Here is a 20,766-nt window from a genome sequence, read left to right as displayed (position 1 = left end):
GATGAGAGTGTTATCCACAGAAATATAGAATGGGGGAGGAGGAGAGGTTGGTTTAGGGGGGAAGATAAGAAGCTCAGTCTTGGTCATGTTTAGTTTAAAATGGTGCTGAGACATCCAGGCAGCAATGTCAGACAGGCAGGCTGATACTTTGGCCTGGATTTCGGCTGAGATTTCTGGTGTGGAGAGATAGATCTGGGAGTCATCAGCGTAAAGATGATACTGAAAACAAGTCAGTCATTTGCAAAAGTGGCAATTTTAAACTTGTAGGGGCCCAGGTGGACATCCCCCCCCCCCCCCCCCGAATCTCATGGTTTCCCTTCACCTCTCAAATCAGAGGATCCTCTACCAACGCAAACATCAGGGGAGACAGGAGGCAACTCTGCCATGTTCCCCGCTGGATCTGGAACAGTTTGCTGTGAAGACCGTTGACCACCACATAAGCAAGGGGGGGTCATGATAGGGGTTCAAAACCATCCTTGCACGCCATAGCAATCTAAAACCCCATGAACAAACTGCCAATCCCCCCCCCAGTCGAACGCCTTCTCTGAATCAAAGCTCACCAGCAAAAAAGGTGTCTGCACATCTGCATCTCTTCCAATGAGGCCAGGAACAATCAAAGGTTCATAGTAGCATAATGCCCACATATGAACCCAGCCTGTGTAGAAGTGATCAGGAGAGGTATACAGGAAGCCAGGCTATTGATCAACACTTTTGCAAATAATTTGGTCTCTACACACAGCAGGGAAATTGGTCAATAGGACTCCACCCTAGTGGGATCCTTGCCTGGTTTGGGTAGAGTCACCATGTGTGCAAGGTTGGGTACTGCTTCTGATCACTATGTACCCATGCCAGAGTCACAGTCCGCTTGAGATTCAACTGCAGATGGTTGATTATTTCTCTCCGAACAAGGCACTGCTAGGGTCCACTAGTGCTTGGTATGGATGTCCTTCCAGCTCAACTTATAATAAGCAATTTTTGCTTTCTGGATGGAAAGCTTCCACGAAATTGCAATCGTGTGTGGCAACCAAATTCACATCCATGGAATCTTCAGCTAGATCTTGACAATCTATAGCTATATGACCTATTCTCCCATACCTGAAACAGGTGGGGGAATAGGGGTCCTGCAACCGGGACAAGGGTTTCCATTGCTCTGACCCCTTCCTTGGAGACCCCCGGGCTGGAGGGTCATTTCTGATCCCTCTGTTTGTCCTGTCTGGGTTTTTCTCTTTTCCTCCCAGGACTTCCAGTCCGTTTCTCTTCTTTATAGAGTTCTGACTCTGGTTGTGCTTGGTAAAAGGCTTCGGCTGCTTCTAAAGCATTCTGCGGTCAATTTAGGGTGCCGCCATAGGCGGGGGTAACCCTTCAAGGAACAACTCCAGGAGGATGACTCTTGCAATCTCCAGGCCAGTTTTGCCTTCCAGTTGCAGCCATCTCCAGGCCATCCCCTTGAGTCAGTAGAAAAACTTAAGGATTATTCTTTAACTTGCAGGGACCCCCTCCAGAAATGCAGCTAGAAGGCCCCTTGAGTACAGCCCACCCTCTCCAAAATGGTGGCTTTTACTTCCGCATAGGTGGCCGGCCTACCAGAATTGGCATCCAGGAACTCCGTCTGGCTGCTACTGATCAGTAAATTCCCTAGAAAAGCTGTCCAGCACACTTCTGGCCAACTAGCAAGGTGGGTAGATCTTTCAAAATTCATCAGGAAATATCTGGCTCATCCTCCAATACCATCTTCGGTAATACTGACTGCAAAGCTTGTTTCTCTTGGGTCAGGGAGCTCTGCTGGGCTTCCAGAGATCTTTGGGAGGCCTGCTGGTGCTCCCATTGCCTCTGTACTACTTGCTGCAGCTGCTGCTGGCCTTCCACTAGGGCCTGGAGTAACCTCTCCATGTTTTGCAGTTTTGCTATAGCAGCCTCATCCAGAAACACATACTGCATGAGGAAAACAAACCTATCTGTACGGTACTAACTATACATTCTCCACCCCCCTTAACTAGGGCAGGGTTAATCCCTTTTGCCTGATGTCCCAGTATAGCATCGTTGATAGGCCCGGATCCAGCTTCCTTAGGCAGGATAAGCTACAGACCCAACTGCGGCCACAACATGTGATACTGCAAGCGAGGGTTGATGGTGGGCCTATGAAAACTTGAGACCTGTTATGCCACAGGGCCAGAAACAAAAGGTGAAAAGTTTCTTTAGTTCAGTGAATACAGTCTTAACCAGGGCCTCTGGCTGGCAGGGCCCAAAACAGTCTGTGACTGGTGACTGCCATGCCTTAAACACAACCTGAAAGTTCTCTCTGAGTTTCTAGGTCTGGCTCCACCCAGACCTCAGAGCAAGGCTTACAAGTCTCAAATCAAAAGTTTGGCTTACATCAGTCAGGTCACAGTCGCTAGATATAGGTTATGGAGGCATATGCTGGTGCTTCAGTTTTTTCTTCCCTGGGCCTCCTTAACCCCAGTTTGGCCATACCTTTTATACTTCCTAGTTCCTGTACCTTTGGCTCCACCCCTCTTGTCTCATTTCCTCCCTGGGCAGGACTAGTGGTTTTAAGGTGGCTCAGGCTATCTGAGGGCCTATCCTTAAGGGCGAGGAACACTGTTCTGTATACCCCCTCACACCCATCGATTGGTGTATGAGCTCATTGTCATTGTGAAAGCATGCCACCCCTGTGGCTCAGGTCACAATGCGGTATGCTGCCCACACTGAGAGGGTCAGCATGGTTTTAGCATGCCACAGAGGTGATGCACCCAAACTCAGGCAGCAGGGCTGAGTGGGTGCTGGTTTGGTTTGGGCCGTTTGTTTATTATTATTTGGTTTGAGTGAAACAGTAATAGAGGCCGAGAAAGAAGAGCAGCTACTGTGGCCCAGGCAGGACTAGGCAGTCACTTAGGACAGCAGCTTCTGGGGGGCACAAAAGAACAGTTGCAGTCAAAGTAACAATTTGTGTGGCGTACAGTGCTGTGCAGAAGTCACTGCTGTGGCTTCACTTGGACCTGAACCAACATGCATCCAGGCAATAGTGAAGAGATAAATGATGGAAGCAGTTGTAAGAAGAGGAGCAAAGGAAAAAAAGAAATAAGAGAAACGAGAGGTATTGGAAATAGCAGCATGCACAGGCTATCTAGTAGCTAGCACAGCTTCAACCATCTCTAGCTATCTAGTTATGTAGTAAGTGAGGACGGCGCCCCTTGCTACAACACCGTTTGACTCTGCTCTTCCCCCGGCGTGCACCACATACCTGAACTGGCGGGGTCACCAAGCCTTGTCAGTGGAGGCCTTCCTGCCCACCATCCACCCCCCACACACGCAATGCTTACTTTTTGTACAACCGAGCATTGTGTGGCAGGTAGGTTGGGGGAGTGGATGGAGTTGTGCATGGGCAGGAGGGCTTCTGCTGGCAGGGCTTGGGGGCTTTGCTGGCAGGGCTTGGGGACCCCTGCCAGCCAAGCACCTCATTTTTTTTGGAGGGGGGGCTGGGGCGCCCACCATGCCACTGCCAAGACGGCACCCAGGACAGTCCACCACCTGCCCCCCCTACTATGCCACTTTAGTCATCTCTAATTTGAGGGTTGGCAACTGTGCTGTGGCCTTGCAAACCTAGACCAATAAGTCAGGAGATGTGCGGGTATGATGAATGGATACAACATAGATATCGCTCACAGCAAATTTGGGGAAGGGAAACTCAGCCATCGCACAATGGTGAACTTAAGGGCCAGATTCTGTAACTAGGGCCCAAAGTTAGGCACCGCTATGATCCTCATCAAGCTACTATTATCTAAAGGGCGTTCTGTGCAGAGTGCCCTAGACAGAATACTAGCTTGATGCACTTCTCCTCCCTAACTTTGGGGATTGAACACTTATGCCTGCCAAAAGCTGATGTAAATGCTGTTACCCAATTGATGGCAGTTAGGCATGCAAATAACAGTATTCTATAACATCGTACCTAATTTCTGAGAATGCTCCCAACCCACCCATGTCCCTGCCATGGCCACATCCCCTCTGAGTTGCACATGATGAAATTTAGGCATCCATGTTATAGGATTGTGTGTAGGGACAGATCAGTGTGTTAAGTTCTAATTACTGCCAATTAAGTACTTAAGACCAGGATTTGATTTAGTGCTTAAATGACTAAAGTTTATGCACAGATCTGGAACCACATCCACATTTGGCTGACCTTTACAGAATCTGGGGGTTAGTGGCCAGACTCAGAGTTTACCTACATTAGATTGCAGAAGGAGCCACAACCTGTGGCATCTGGCAAAGGACTGCTTATATGATGCCTAATCTAAATGGGATCAAAAACACCTGGTCTCATAGCTCTGTAATCCATTAGAGGCTGCTTCCAATTGAACCAAAAACCAAAAGAATCTGGAGGAAATCTGAAAGGCCAGAGGAAAAGCAGAATGAAACAAACAAACATATTATAGCGTCACTCCTTCTGAAAATAATATACCATACTAAGGTCCTTCCATCCAGCACAAATTAGAAACATTTACAAAGCAGTTAAGTTGGGGTTCCTGCTGATGGAGCAGACACATGTACACAGTCAATCTCAGAGGAGGGTAAACAGGGTAACTGCTGAAGCTGAGTGATGTCACTGGAGCACAACTTCAGAGAGCCTGGTACTGATTGCACTCACTCTCTCCTTATGTCTGCTCCAGGTCCCTGTATGTCTGGAGTCAACCCTGCAAGGGAGTATTAATATTCAAATAAATTGCTCAGCCTAGGAGCCATCTCTGTGAACTGAGCACCCCAAACATTAATGTAAGACACCAAGTGAGGGTTGGGAGTAGGCCGGAGAAATAATGCAGTCGGACAAAAAGGATGAACACAAAATAAGTATTTATTTAAAGAACTCCCTGGGCCTGTTCCTTCATAGGGCCCTGTAGGTAAGCCTCTGCGGTTTAGTTAACACAGTTATTAAGCAGGCCTCTAACTGCAGGTCTAACACAAGTTGTCACTGCCACGGTTGCCACGCCCCAAACACAGCCTATAGTTCTTGTTTTCCATCAGAGGTCCAGGTCTGGCTTCAGCCAGATCTCAGCAAAGCTAGTGAGTCTTAACAAAAACAAAGTTGGCTTACCTCAGCCAGGTCATAGCAACTAGACGTATTTAGTCAGAGTATAGACTGGGGCTTCTGTTCTTCCTTCCCTGGACCTCCTTAACCTCATCCTTGCTCTGTCTTTTATACTACCCCGGTATGGGTTCCGCCCAGGGCTTTTTTTGAGGGGGTACTTGTGGGTACTGAGTACCAGCACCTTTTCCATTGGCTGCTAAAATTGACCCATGGTCCCCAAGTTTTAATTAAAGAGCTCAGGCTCTACACACCAATTCTGTCTTGTCATAGGTTCTGTGACTGGTTGCAGGGGGCCTGGCTATTGTGGGGAGGGTCCCTCAGTGATTACCCCCAGCCCTGAAGGGTGGCCTAGCATTTGAGTACTGGCACCTTTTTCACTAGAAAAAGTGCACTGGTTCCGCCCCTCCTGGATCACTTCCTCCCAGGGTGGAACCAGTGCTCTTAAGGTGGTCCAGGCTACCAGAGGGACTTTTCCTAAGGGTGAGGGGCAGTATTCAATAAACCCCCTCACAATTACATATAAATAGAGAAAAATGTCAGCAGATTAAGACCATATGGCCTATCCAGTCTGCTCATCCATGCCATCTACTCTCCCTATCGCTCCCTTAGAGATCCTATGTACTTGTCCCACTCTCGCTTGAATTCAGATACTGTTTTCGTCTTCACCACTTCCACTGGGAGGCTGTTCCACAAATTCAGCACCCTTTCATCGTGTCTAGGGAGGTAACTTGTATTGTGTTGGTGCTTTTGTCTTAGTAGCATTTTTGTCAAAACACTTTATCTGTTGGGTACTATTTTAGACATAGTCCCCCTAATTCTATAAAATTGCATGCACGATCTTGCACTTAGCATGCACAGTTGTATGCGCAATTTATACAGTAGGGTTCACTATGTGCGCAACTTAAGTGGCTAATTGGCATTAACAACCAATAATTGGCTTTAACTGGTATTAAGTGGCGCTAATTTGCAGTTACACGTGCTGAGCTGTTGGTATTCTATAAAGTATGAACACAAAATCCACAGTGCGCAACCGCAAGGGGACGTGACTGTCACTTCCATACGTGGGTTCTAGAATACTAGCAGTTATGCGCCTAACTACCAACAGGTGCAAGCATTGACACCAGCCACTGAGCAAGCGTAAATGCTTGCTCCTAAAGTTAGGTGCATAATTATTATTATTATTTATTGCATTTGTATCCCACATTTTTCCACCTATTTGCAGGCTCAATGTGGCTTACAAAGACCTGTTATGGCATCACCATTCCAGGGAACAGATACAATTGGTGTTACAACAAGATCAAGGATGAGAAAAAAAAAAGATCTAAGCGGTCAATTATAGAAAGATGCCTTTCCGAATAAGGTGAAGTGGTGAAGTGTTATAATTAAGCTATGGATTCTCGTTTTAGACCTTGTTTAAGAGATAGGTTTTCAGAGATTTGCAAAAGTTAGTTATTTCGGTAATCGTTTTCAAGTTAGTTGGTAGTGCATTCCACAGCTGCGTGCTCATGTAAGAGAAGCTAGTTGCATGTGTTAGCTTGTATTTTAATCCTTTACAGTTGGGGAAATGTAGATTAAGGAATTTGCGGGCTGATCTTTTAGCATTTCTGGGATGCAGGTCCACGAGGTCTAGCATGTAGGTCGGGGCATCTCCCTGGATGATTTTGTGAACAATCGTGCAGATCTTGAACGCAATACGTTCTTTAAGTGGGAGCCAATGAAGTTTCTCTCTTAGGGGTTTTGCGCTTTCATATTTTGTTTTTCCAAATATGAGTCTGGCTGCGGTATTTTGGGCTGTTTGAAGTTTCTTGATAGTCTGTTCTGAATACTATAATGGCAATTACAAGTGTAATTTATGCCGCTTCACTTTAAGCAGCCTTGTGAAAATTATTCCCTGTGCTTTTGTGAGCACAAAATAAAGAAAAGGTGCAGATGCACTTTCAAAATAGAGACTCTTCTATTTAAAGACTAGATATGTGCTCCTTCCTTACTCTCAATACAGAAACTGAAGCCTATTTGCCAAATTGTAAAATCACTATAATTTGCAATATCAGCTAATAACTTATGCCATATACTACTAGACATGCACTATTTACTTATAGCACCTATCTTTTGCGGATTTTACAGCTTAAGACAAAAAGGAATAGGGCCTCATAAATATTAAACATAACAAATGTATTCAAGGCAATTAATTGGCATGGCTTGCGAAAAATCTCATGCATCGTGCTCATCCTGGAAAAACTTAGCTATACTTCAAGGGGTGCAGCTAATTTTCACTCTGAAGCAATGCCAGGCTAAGGTGCCTGATTTTCCCAGGCCACCAAGTTAAAAGAATTGAAGGTCCCTGTTGAATTCCTCCTCCAGTTCTGTATGTCCAAAGAATGCCTGGTGCCAGGGCAGGATTAAGGCATAAGCAAACTAGGAAGATGCCTAAGGCAGTAGCATAACCAGACCTCAATTTCTGTTTGGCCCCAACAGTTGTGACCATTGTTTATGTAGCTGGCAGGTATTCTCAAGCCCCATCAGCTGAAAAGTCCTCTCTGGAGCACCCCTGAAGCTGTCTCAATCCAGGGCAGAAGCCCCAACAGCTGAAGAATCCTGTCCAGAGCCCCCAAGCTGTCATAACCCCTGGGAAGTCAGCAGTGTGTTTTCAGACCCCAATGCCAACACCCCCCCCAACACATGCTCTGTTCAACCAGCATACCCCCCCCCCCCCCAATGCACACATGTGCGTGGGGTGCCTGTTGAACTGAACATACTGGGGGGGGGGGGTGCAGAAATCAGCAGCTGGAAATGCACTGCCGACTGCGCTGAGGTTCAGAGCTTTGGGGAGCTCTAGAGAGAACTCTTCAGCTGGTGGAGCTTGAGGATCCCTGCCAGCTACACTAACAATATGCTCCACTGCTGGGTGGGCCTCAACCATAACTGGGTGGGCCCCTGCCTAACCAGGCCAACCTGCGGCTATACCACTGGCCTAAGGCCCAAATGTTTAGAGGGGACCCTCTCAGATGTGTAGTTCCAAAGGCTCCCAAGGCAAAGTTGTGCCATGGCAATCAACTGTTGGCAAAAAGGAGTGAAAGAGAAAGGAAAAGTGCCACTGCTGCCCACAGAGGTCTGGCCTGTCTTTTCTATCCATCCTCTGGCACTGTCTTCCAATTGGCAACAACTAGTGAGCAGTGTTTCTTACTTAGTGCTTTCTCCTCTTCCAGATTTCAATTTATAATCAGCAACACTCCCATTTGTGGGACTTTTAGAATGTATTTATATTGTGATAGGGGATTTGTAAACCCTAATGTACTCGGTTGCTAAGGCCCACACAAAAATTAATCCTGGTATTTGGTACCATGCTTCCCTCCTTTAACCAAGTCAGCATATACATAATTGTCCAGACCATTGCAAATAACATTTTATTACAAATAAAGACTATTGTGCGGGTATATAAATTTGTACACACTCCAACCTATCTTCAAGTCTTACTGCAGCTAGTCTATTCGCTGGCTTATATGGACTTTAGAATGGTACTGTATGGCACTATCCAAAGTTGAAATGATTGCTTGTTTTGGAATATAAGAAAATTCAAATAAAAATAAAGATTTAAAATAATAATAATTGCCCTGACCATTAATCTTGCCCACAATCACCTTCCAGAACTCCAAAACTGGTTCCCTCGAATGCTTTTCGGATACCCTCACCTGGAAATTCTTCCAACTTCTTTAATCCCCTTATCTACCTGACCTCCCTCCACCCACACACAATTTTCCAGTGTGCCACTACAACACAAATGATAAGAGTGATCCCCACTTGCTCTTGCTCTGTTGGTCTCAAAAGTCAAAATGGAGTAGATGGACCCCATCCTTGTGCTGGGCAAAGAAGAGCCTGGGGTCAGCCAGTGCCCTTTTAGAGTAGGGTGTCAATAGGGCAAGAGTGACTGTGGGAGAACTAATGCCCTCTTTAGACCCCACAGCTATGGGGCAAGACAAGTGAAGGACAATCTGGGAGATGGGGATGATAGAAGGATATGGAAGATTTTTGATGGGAAAGGAAGTAAGGGGGCTTTCACTTTGTACCTGAAGGAATTTTACTTGTATTAAAATGTACTTTCAGCAACATTTAACACAGCTTAGTAAATGGTGACCATTATCTGAAATTACCTGTGGTAGAACACTAACCTGGAACTGAAATGGATTTCCTTGGAGATCTGGTCAGGATCAATGATAATTCTGTTATTGTCTACGTAGGCAGATGAGTCACCAGGGATCCTAAATTTGGCAATTTGAACTTCTGTATCACTTAGTCCAGCATGAGAGATGCGTGCATAGCCCAGTCTGTAAGAGGAGAATGTCATTTAAGAAAATTATTAGGAATAGCTTTGCAACACAAACACACACTATGGGGTCAATTTACTAAGCTAAACGGCTAACACGGGGTTTACCACGCCATAGATAATGGTGCAGATACGAGCATTAAAAACATTTGAATAAATATATATGTCTGTGAGAAAAGAATATCACTAGTATATCACCAACTACTCTTCACTGATCTAAATATCGCTTCATGAGCCACAAATCCACAATAGACTAACTGAAACCTTGCAGATAATAAATATAAGTGGTATAAAGAAATCACTCAACACACTGAGTGATTTCTTTATACACTTATATTTCTTATTATGTACAAGGTTTCAGTCAATACATTGTGGATTTGTGGCTCATGAAGCGATACTTAGATTGGTGAAGAGTAGTTGGAGATATCCTGCATTAAAAAGGCAGGCCAATGTGGTAAAAATCCCACATTAGCTGCCTAACGCAGGAGTAGGTGGAATCTGGGCAAGACATGGGCAGGTGGAGGTGTGACAGCTATCATTTGGGTCAATACCTCACACTGACACTATCTGCTTTTGTCTCACCTAGAATGTAAACCTGACTGAACCCTGGAAAGGTAATATTAGTGGTCAGGGCCACTGAGAGACTGGGCCGGGTCCGGGGCAAGGCTGCCCCCAGGGCCCCGCCCCTGCCACCCCCTCCACCCCCGGGCCGGGCCCCCCTGAACTAAAATCATAGAGCCTCACCTCAATCTCACTCCGTGTGAAAGAAGCGCAGCAGCGGTAGTCTGCAGATTGCCTCCCTTCGGGCCTTCCCTCCCTGTGTCCCGCCCCAAGGGGGGCGGGTGGAGGGAACTGCGGCCCCTTGGAGGCCTGGGCCCAGGGAATTTTGTCCCCCCTGCCCCCCCATCTTGGCGGCCCTGTTAGTGGTATACAAGAATTGAATACTGTGCACTGCTGATAGTGCTGCCAAACTTACTGCCGCCTCAAAAGGAGGTGGAAGTACAGCTGCTCTACTGGCAGTGCAGTAGTGCAGCATGCTAGCAAAGGAGCTGCAGTGCACACTTTCCTCCTCCCACATCTCTCACCACAATCTTTTTTATTGAGTTCTTGATATACTGCCCTAATGAAAAAATGGTACAAGCTGGTTCACAAACAATAGCATCTGATCCCTATCCCACACCTCCAGCACAAATTCCAAGACCTCCTGCACCCCTGATGCTAATTTTAAGAGACCCTCCTGCACCTCCAATGCAAATCTCATACCCCTCCCTCAAACATTCCAGGCCCCCTTCAACACAAACCCAAACCCCAACCCTTCCTGCAAAACTCTACTCCCTGCCATCCAAACTCCAGTCTACCCTCCCCCACCCCCAGGGCTCAACTAGAGAGTTTTCAGCAGTGGCCAGTAGTGGATCACTGCTACCCGGTTAGGCTCAGGAATCCAAAATAGCACCAATGACCCCTGGCAGTACCACCAAGGGAAATTGGTGCCATTTTGGATTGTGGCACCTACCTGAGAGGCTGTAAAGGGGAATCACTGCTACTTGGGGAACCACCTAGGTGAGTTCTGGGGGGAGGGGGTAAACCAGGGCAGGGTTTGGATGGCACGAGATGGACTTTTCTGGGGGATGGCAGGGTTTGTGTTGGGTGGGGCTGGGTTGTTGGGGGAGGGACGTGTCTTTGTATCTGCATCAGGGGTGTGGGGAGGTCTTGGAATTAGAATTGGGGTGCAGAGGGATCTTGGCATTTGCATCAGAGGTGCAGGGTAGAGATTGGGCGCTATTGGGAGGTTATAAAGTGTGATGGAGGGATTGGGAGGAGGGAAGAGCGCTGCTGCATCAAGCTGCTCAAGCACTATCTGTGCCAACATGTAATGCAGTGCTGTGTGGAGCAGTAAGTAACTCAGTAACATAGTAGATGACGGCAGAAAAAGACCTGCACGGTCCATCCAGTCTGTCCAACAAGATAAACTCATATGTGCTACTTTTTGTGTATACCTTACCTTGATTTGTACCTGTCCTTTTCAGGGCACAGACCGTATAAGTCTGTCCAGCACTATCCCCGCCTCCCAACCACCAGTCCCGCCTCCCACCACTGGCTCTGGCACAGACCATATAAGTCTGCCCAGTACCATCCCCGCCTCCCACCACCGGCTCTGCCACCCAATCTTGGCTAAGTTATTACAGCTCACTAAATACTTATGAGAATGGGAATTCAGAAATTAATCTTAAATAGAGGAACAAACTCAATCTTTCAAAAACAAATTTTAAAAATAAAACAAAAATGAAATATTGAACAAAGTTAGGGGCCCTTTTACAAAGGTGCATTGAAAAATGGCCTGTGGTAGTGTAGACGTGTGTTTTGGGCGCACACAGAACCATTTTTCAGCGCACCTATAAAAAATGTCTTTCTAAACTTTTTGCCGAAAATGGATGTGCAGCAAAATAAAAACTGCCGTGCGTCCATTTTGGGCCTTAAACCTTACCGCCAGCCATTGACCTAACGGTAAGGTCTTACGTGGTAACCGGGTGGTAATGGTCTACGCGCTTAAAATGCAGAGTACTGCCTGAATGCCAGAAAATCAAAATATTTTCCGATGCACGTAGTGGACGCGCATAAAAAATGAAATTACCATAAGGGCCATGTGGTAGCCCGGGGCGGTAACTCAAAATTAATGCATGTTGAGTACACATAGGTACTTACGCAGCTCAGTAAAAGGGCCCCTAAAACCATACAACTGTATAAACTGAAAATGTGTTTGGTGTAAAATGGATAGCTGCCCACTCTCCAAGGCAAAGGATGCTTCATGAGTAACTAAAGAATTCTCTCAGTAGCTGGAGGCAAATATTGAGAATTTTCACCTGAACAGTGTGACTTTTATTTAAAGTATATTTTTATGTCATTTTAAAAACTGTTTTCAGAAATTTGATTTTTGGGACTAAGGAGAAACAGAAGGAGAAATTAGATCTTACCTGCTAATTTGCTTTCCTTTAGTCCCTCCGGACCGGTCCACCTGCTGGAAGGAGTGCACAACCCACAAGTCAGTTCCTGGACCGATCCGGAGGGACACTAAGGAATAAACCTTTTCAACCAGAAGCTGGTCTCTTCATTTATTACTGTCACATAGCACATTTGAGCTGTGAGCACCTGTGTCTGGCCTTTTGTGGTAAATGCAAGGAGACACTGAACATGGCCCTGTATTTATTGCAAAGACTTTGGCATTAGGCAAAACCTACCGTGCTATAGTAAAAGGGCCCTTAAGTTTGGATTAGACTTGCATAGATTTCCCCAAAGTCCAAGAAACGTGATCCAAAAACATTAAGTATACATTTAGGGGATATTTGATTAAAGCATTTGCTGCATGTAAAGCATGATGGTAATTAAGATTTAAGTTAGAAATACATCATTGCTGCATGTTATTTGTGTATGATTTTTATTTATGTTTTATCTGTAACTCACTTAGATCATAGGCAGGATATAAATCAAAGAAATGTGTAATGGAGCTCATCTAAAAAAACTCTGTGGCCAAATACACATGTACTTGTATGCACACTGCTCAAAGTGTTTTGGGGAGCTAGTTCACATGGAGCAGAAGTGGAACTGTGACCTTCTGAGAGGTACAAATTTGTGCAAGAGAATGTGTGCACTATTAGGGATAGTTTTAAGAGCTTTTTAAAGTGTGCAATTAGACACCTATGTTGCAGTGCTGTGATAAAGTTTGATCCCACGGCGATGTATTACATTAGATATATGCTGATTATTCTATGGAGATCCCTGATGCTCTCATCAAAACATGGTGGTATATTAACAGGCTCATTTTTAAAAGAGAAGGACGTCCATCTTTCAACATAAATCGGAAGATGGACGTCCGTCTCAAAGAGATGTCCAAATCGGTATAATCGAAACCCAAGTTTGGACGTCTACAACTGCAGTCCATCACAAGGACTTGGACGTTTTCACCCGGATGTATTTTTTTTTACGAATAAGGCACAAAAAGGTGCCCAAAATGACCAGATGACCACCGGAGAGAATCGAGGATCACCTCCCATTATTTCCCCAGTGGTCACTAACCCCCTCCCACCCTCAAAAAACATCTTTAAAAATATTTCGTGCCAGCCTCTATGCCAGCCTCAGATGTCATACTCAGGTCCATGACAGTGCATGAAGGTCCCAGGAGCAGTTTTAGTGAGTACTGCAGTGCACTTCAGACAGGCGGACCCAGGCCCATACCCCCCCCCCCCACCTGTTACATTTGTGGAGGAAACAGCGAGCTCTCCAAAACCCACTGTACCCATATATAGGTGCCCCCTTTCATCCGTAAGTGCTATGGTAGTAGTGTACAGTTGTGGGTAGTGAGTTTTGGGGGGCTCAGCACACAAGGTAAGGGAGCTATGTTCCTGGGAGCATTTTATGAAGTCCACTGCAGTGCCCCCTAGGATGCCTGGTTGGTGTCCTGGCATGTCAGGGGGACCAGTGCTGGCTCCTCCCACATCCAAATGGCTTTCATTTGGATGTTTTTGGCATGGACGTCTTTGGTTTCGAAAATCGGTGAAAGTCAGAAACGTCCAAATCTAGGGACGTCCAAATTTAAGGATTTGGACGTCTCTGACAGTATTTTCAAAACGAAAGATGGACGTCCATTTTTTTTGAAAATACAGTTTTCCCCACCCCTGGATTTCGACGTTTTGCAAAGACATCCAAATTGCAACTTGGACGTTTCTTTCAAAAATGCCCCTCCACGTGCACTTTTTATGAATCCTGTGTTATTTGGTCTGAAATGAGTGAAGAACATTACAATAGATATAGGACTTACAAAATTACACGGAGAGGCATAATCGAAAGGGGAGCCCAAGTTTTCCTAAGGTGTCCTCGCAGGACGTCCCGGCGAAGGGGTGGGGAAACCCGTATTATCAAAACAAGATGGACGTCCATCTTTCATTTCAATAAAACAGTCAGGGACGCCCAAATCGCGAAATTTAGGTCGACCTTAGAGATGGTCGTCCACGATTTTCATCGATAATGGAAACCAAGGACGCCCATCTCAGAAACAACCAAATCCAAGCCATTTGGTCGTAGGAGGAGCCAGCATTCATATTGCACTGGTCCCCCCTCACATGCCAGGACACCAACTGGGCACCCTAGGGGGCACTGTAGTGGACTTCAGAAAAAACTCCCAGGTGCATAGCTCCCTTACCTTGTGTGCTGAGCCCCCTCCCCCCTAAAACCCACTACCCACAACTGTACACCACTACCATAGCCCTAAGGGGTAAAGGGGGGCACCTACATGTGGGTAGAGTGGGTTTCTGGTGGATTTTGAAGGGCTCACATTTACCACCACAACTGTAACAGGTAGAGGGGGGATGGGTCTGGGTCCACCTGCCTGAAGTGAACTGCATCTACTAAAACTGCTCCAGGGACCTGCATACTGCTGTCATGGAGCTGGGTATGACATTTGAGGCTGGCATAGAGGCTGGAAAAAAATATTTTTTAAGTTTTATTTTTAGGGTGGGAGGGGGTAGGTGACCACTGGGGGAGTAAGGGGAGGTCATCTCTGATTCCCTCCGGTGGTCATCTGGTCAGTTCGGGCACCTTTTTGAGGCTTGGTCATAACAAAAAATGGACCAAGTAAAGTTGCCCAGTGCTCGTCAGGGACGCCCTTTTTTTTACCATTATCAGTCAAGGATGCCCATGTGTTAGGCACGCCCCAGTCCCGCGTACGCTACGCTTCCAACACACCCCCGTGAGCTTTGGTCATCCCCGCGACGGAAAGCAGTTGAGGACGCCCAAAATCGGCTTTCAATTATGCCGATTTGGGCGCCCTTCTCTTTCAAAAATAAGCCTGATAGTAGTCTATGTAACTTTGTATGTGTAAGCGCTTTGAAAATTCAATTCCAATCTTATATACTACTAATGTCCCCCATTCAGTGCAAGTTTACATCATAAGTCAGACATGGATGGATATGACGTTAGAAGAAGGAAATTAGTTGAATACAGTTTTACAGTCTTGTTCGGTGAATACAATCTTATATAATACTATAAAGTGTGAAAATTGTAAAGGTTTTGTTTTGATGGTTTTGTTACCAGTTAAGGGAACTGTAGAAGTAGTGGTCGTTATATAACAGTCTTTAGAAGGGAAAGACTTTTGTTATGTGTTAGACTTTGGAAAAAGGAATGTTTTTAACCTCTTCCGGAAGCTGAGGTAGTTAATCTCTTTCTAATGGCAAGGGGGAGTGAATTCCATAAAGAGATTCCTGATACAGGGAAGAGTGATTTAAAGATCTTCTGAAATTGGATTCCCCTACAGAACTGTGGTGTTAAAATCAATTGTTCTTTCAGTCTGCTGGAATTAACGATATAGATTGTTAAGATGTTGATCAACATGATCAAAATGAGCCACCGAGTTTATATCTCAAATGCTCTCCCAAGTTTGAAGGTTCAGCACACAATATAGAATTAGGTTTTTGTTTTGCTTTTATAAAATAAGCCCTTTTTTGGAAATTTTGTCATAGGTACTCTGTCATGAAATCACCCCATACTGTATTATATTCAAAAGATGTGGAGGGGCATTTTTGATATGACGTCTAAATCCAATTTTGGACATTTTACTGAAAACATCCACAAAAAAAAATCAAGTGGCGAACATAACAATTTTCAAACCAGAAAAATGTCAATGTTTTTGTTTTGAAACTGGCCATTTGCTAGATATTTTTTTGATCAATGCATCTATCTTTTTGGACCATTTTCAGAATTAAAAAGTCCAAGGAAAAAAACACACAAAAACATGCTATTGGGATATACTGGGGGGGGGGGGGGGGGGGGCAGCATTCTTAGTAGACTGGTCACACAGACATCCCAGCAGAGCAGTGGTGCACCCTTGCAGGCACTGCAGTAAACGTCACATAAAAAGTCCCTGGTCAACATCTCACTGTCACCCTCTTACACTGTATGGTGAGTCCTCCAAAACCCACCAAAAACCTATTGTACCCAACTGTATACCACTACAATAGGCCTTATGGTTGCAGGTGTCACCTATATGCGGGTACAGTAGGTTTCTGGTGTGTTTTAGAAGGCTCACATTTTCCCCCACAAGTGTAATAGTTAGAGTGGGATATGGGCCTGGGTTCCCTTCTCTACAGTGCACTGCACCAACCAGTAGGCTACTCCAGGGACCTGCTTGCTGCTCTAATAGGCCTGGCCATAACATCTGCTGTCAGAGGCTGGTATGTACTGTTTAGCATTTCCTCATAAAGGAGGACATCACATCCCCTTTATCATTTTCATTGCCCTTCTCTGAACCTTTTCTAATCCCACTATATCTTTTTTGAGATGCGGTGACCAGAACTGCATACAGTATTAAGGTGCAGTCGCACCATGGCACTATAACGTCTTCATTTTTGTTTTCCATCTCTTTCCTAATAATATCTAACATTCTATTTGCTTTCTTAGCCGCCACACACTGAGCAGAGGGTTTCAACATATCATCAACTATGACACCTAGAACCTTTTCCTGGTCGGTGACACCTAATGTGGAATCTTGCATCATGTAACTATAGTTCAGGTTCCTCTTTCCCACATGCATCACTTTGCACTTGCTCACATTAAACGTCATCTGCCATTTGGATGCCCAGTCTCCCAGTCTCGTAAGGTCCTCTTGTAATTTTTCACAATCCTCTTGCGATTTAACAACTTTGAATAACTTTGTGTTGTCAGCAAATTTAATTACCTCACTAGTTACTCCCATCTCAAGATCATTTATAAATATGCTAAAAAGCAACGGACCCAGCACAGACCCCTGGGGAACCCCACTATTTACCCTTCTCCATTGAGAATACTGACCATTTAACCCTACTCTCTGTTTTCTATCCTTTAACCAGTTTTTAATCCACAATAGAACACTACCTCCTATCCCATGATTCTCCAATTTCCTCTGGAGTCTTTCATGAGGTACTTTGTCAAATGTCTTTTGAAAATCCAGATACACAATATCAACCAGCTCACCTTTATCCACACATTTGTTCACCCCTTCAAAGAAATGTAGTAGATTGGTGAGGCAAGATTTTCCTTCACTAAATCCATGTGGGCTTTGTCTCATTAATCCATGCTTTTGAATATGTTCTTTATAATAGTCTCTACCATTTTGCCCGGCACTGACATCAGGCTCACCTGTCTATAATTTCCTGGATCACCTCTGGAACCTTTTTTTTTTTTTAAATCGGCATTACATTGGCCACCCTCCAATCTTCTGGTACCCTGTTTGATTTTAAAGATAAATTACATACTAACAACAACAGTTCTGCAAGTTCATTTTTCAATGTTATCAGTACTCTGTGATGAGTATCATCTGGTCCAGGCGAATTGCTACTCTTCAATTTGTCAAATTGTGGCATTACATTACATCTTCCAGGTTTATAGAGATTTCATTCAGTTTCTCTGACTCATCAGCTTTGTGGCACCGGTATCTCTCCCAAATCTTCCTCAGTGAAGACTGAAGCAAAGAATTCATTTAATCTCTTCACTATGGCTTTGTCTTCCCCGAGTTTCCCTTTCACCCCTTCAGTAGTCCAACTGATTCTTTTGCTGGCTGCTTGCTTTTAATATACCTAAAAAAGTTTTTACTATGTTTTTTTGCCTTCAATGCAATCTTTTTTCAAAGCCCCTCTTTGCCTTCCTTATCAAGCACTTTGCATTTGACATGCCATTCCTTAAATTGTTTATTATTTTCAGTTGGATCCTTCTATTTTTTTCAAGGATTTTCTTTTAGCTCTAAAAGCTTCCTTCACCTCATTTGTTAAGAATGCCAGCTGTCGTTTGGCCAGCCTTCCTTCCTCCTTTTTGAATAATGGAATATTGGCCTGGGATTCCATGATGGTATTTTTGAACAGCATCCACACCTGATGTAAATTTTTGACCTTCGCAGCTGCTCCTCTAAGTTTTTTTTTTTTGAACCTTTCTAAACATTTTATCATAGTCTCCCCTTTTTGAAAGTTAAATGCTAACCTATTGGATTTCCTGTTTGTACTTACTTCAGAGCTTTTGTTACATCTGGATACAACCAAATACGTTGGCTACAAAATTGAGAACCAGAATTTCTAAAATATAATCATATCTGGCTGTGGAGTTCTGGAACTCAGGCTAGCTTACCTCTTGTTTCCCTCTTCCTTACTTTCCTATCGTGATTGTAGTTCAACCCCTATTTCCTTATATTTTGGGTGCTCAGTCTGATTGTCCTTTACTCTGGTTTTACACTGCAGGGCTGCCGGGGGGGGGGGGGGGGCAAAATTCCCCAGGCCTGGCTTCCAAGGGAGGGGGGAGCCGGGAAGAGGCTGGATGCACGCCATGATTAAGCGCAATTAATCACGCAATTAAAATTTTTAATCCCTACCCACCCCTAATTTGTATTAGTCAAGATTGTGTTATTATAATTTGAATCTGATTACAAAAATACATTTTGTGGTAAAGCTTGCCATCTAGTGTTCAATGGTAATATGACATTTATAATTTTCCATAAGAGAGAATACACCGAAACAGAGTTTAACAAATTAAAAGAACAAAACAAGGTAATACCTTTATAGTAGATAAACTTAATTCAGGGCTCCTTTTACAAAGCAGTACTACCACTTAGCGTGCACTGAATGCAAAGAAGCCCATTGGAACTGAATGAGCTTTTCCACATTCAATGTGCCGTGCCACTAAACAGTAACGCCAAAATATTATAATGGGCAGACTAAAAGAAAGATCAAGCAGTGTATAGCTGAACATTTAAGCAATCTGTGGTTGGCGCATAAGGAGACACCATTGGTTCAATATTGACTGGAAGCTCGACATAGAATACAACATTTAAGATTCATAGTATTACAGATTGTACAACTTCCGAGAGGGTGAGATGTTTCTCAACTTTTGATACAAAAAGAAGAAAGACTGATTTTTAAGTAGGCAACCACTCACCCTGAGGGGCTCAACAAAGAAATTGATTGGTCATTGATATGAATGATATGCATATGCTTGTGATTCAAATGGATATTCTGTGTTGGCGGTTCCTTTAGACGCCATTTTGAAGCAAGAGACTGTTCAATCTCGCCAGTAAGCCAGAGTAGTTTTTGATTTGTTTTGTATTGATGATTTTTTAACACAGTGGTTAATGATAGAAAGTTTTGTATTTAGATATCCTCTGAGGAATCCGACTGTGGCAAAACCTGGATCCAAATCGGGGATTAAACAGATTTGATGGTGGTGTATCTATCTGCATGAATGGTGACATTGAGAAGAACTGTGATCACTTACCTATGGGTTTTTTTGGGGGGAACTAAGACAACTGGAAGTACAAGGACAACATTGAATATACAGATAAGTGGTTTCTGGCTAACATATATTTGATCATTGGACTATGTTACCCAGTGGCCATTTGGGTTAAGGTCACATTTGTTTTCTGAGCACAATTTACACAATTTATTTAATTTAATATTTAAGTGGATGAGCCGATGGTGCAGGGAGGAGGGTTTTAGATTTGTTAGGAAATGGGCAACTTTCTGGGGAAAGGGAGCCTATTCCAAAAGGATGGGCTCCAACTTAACCAGGGTGGGACCAGGCTGCTGGCATCGGCATTTAAAAAGGAGACAGAGCAGCTTTTAAACTATAAACGGGGGGAGGCCAACAGTCGCTCAAAAGCGCATGGCTCGGGATAAGGTATTGTCACGCTTCTCCCGGAAGCACTGGGTTGTGAGCTCTTGGACCACTGCCATGGAGTGGCAGGCAAAATCACCTCCAAACCAGAGACAAGGCAAAACAGGACTGGAACCCCGGACTGGAGTACTGAACTGGAACACACTGGACGCACCAGACTGGACCTAGGCTTCACCTACACATAGCCACCGTTCCTCGGGGGTTGAACCCCCGGGTGCAGGCAGCCCACAGGACTTGGAGGAAAACTGGTACTGGAACTAGCAGGCAGGAACAGCAGGAATCAGGATTCAGAAGTGCCCACAGGCACCTAGATAAAAGCAAGGCAGACAGGGGTGCAGGGCTATGGCTGGAGCTCCAGTAGCTGAGAAATACAGGTAGAGGACAGGACTATAGCTGAAGTTCCAGCAGCTAGAAATACAGGCAGGGAACAGGGCTATGGCTGGAGCTCCAGTAGCTGAGAAGTACAGGCAGAGGACAGGACTATGGCTGAAGCTCCAGTAGCTTAGAAATAAAGGCAGGAAGCAGGGCTAGGGCTGGAGCTCCAGTAGCTTAGAAATACAGGCAGGAAGCAGGGCTAGGGCTGGAGCTCCAGTAGCTTAGAAATACAGGCAGGAAGCAGGGCTAGGGCTGGAGCTCCAGTAGCTGAGAAATACAGGCAGGGAGCAGGGCTAGGGCTGGAGCTCCA

General features: G+C 44.8%; 1 protein-coding gene across 2 annotated transcripts in view; it reads right to left on the bottom strand.

Moving 5' to 3' along the window:
- Window positions 1-20,766, bottom strand: part of CWH43 (cell wall biogenesis 43 C-terminal homolog) — a 156,243-nt gene that overhangs the window by 7,626 nt on the left and 127,851 nt on the right. For both annotated transcript variants that reach the window (XM_030191366.1, XM_030191367.1), the window contains exon 15: window positions 9,247-9,402. In XM_030191366.1, coding sequence (XP_030047226.1) covers window positions 9,247-9,402 — 156 coding nt within the window. The remainder of the gene's footprint in view (window positions 1-9,246; window positions 9,403-20,766) is intronic.

The sequence above is a fragment of the Microcaecilia unicolor genome, chromosome 2 (genome assembly GCF_901765095.1).
Source record: "Microcaecilia unicolor chromosome 2, aMicUni1.1, whole genome shotgun sequence".
NCBI classification, from domain to species: Eukaryota; Metazoa; Chordata; class Amphibia; order Gymnophiona; family Siphonopidae; genus Microcaecilia; species Microcaecilia unicolor.
This window is presented reverse-complemented; position numbering and strand designations above follow the sequence as displayed.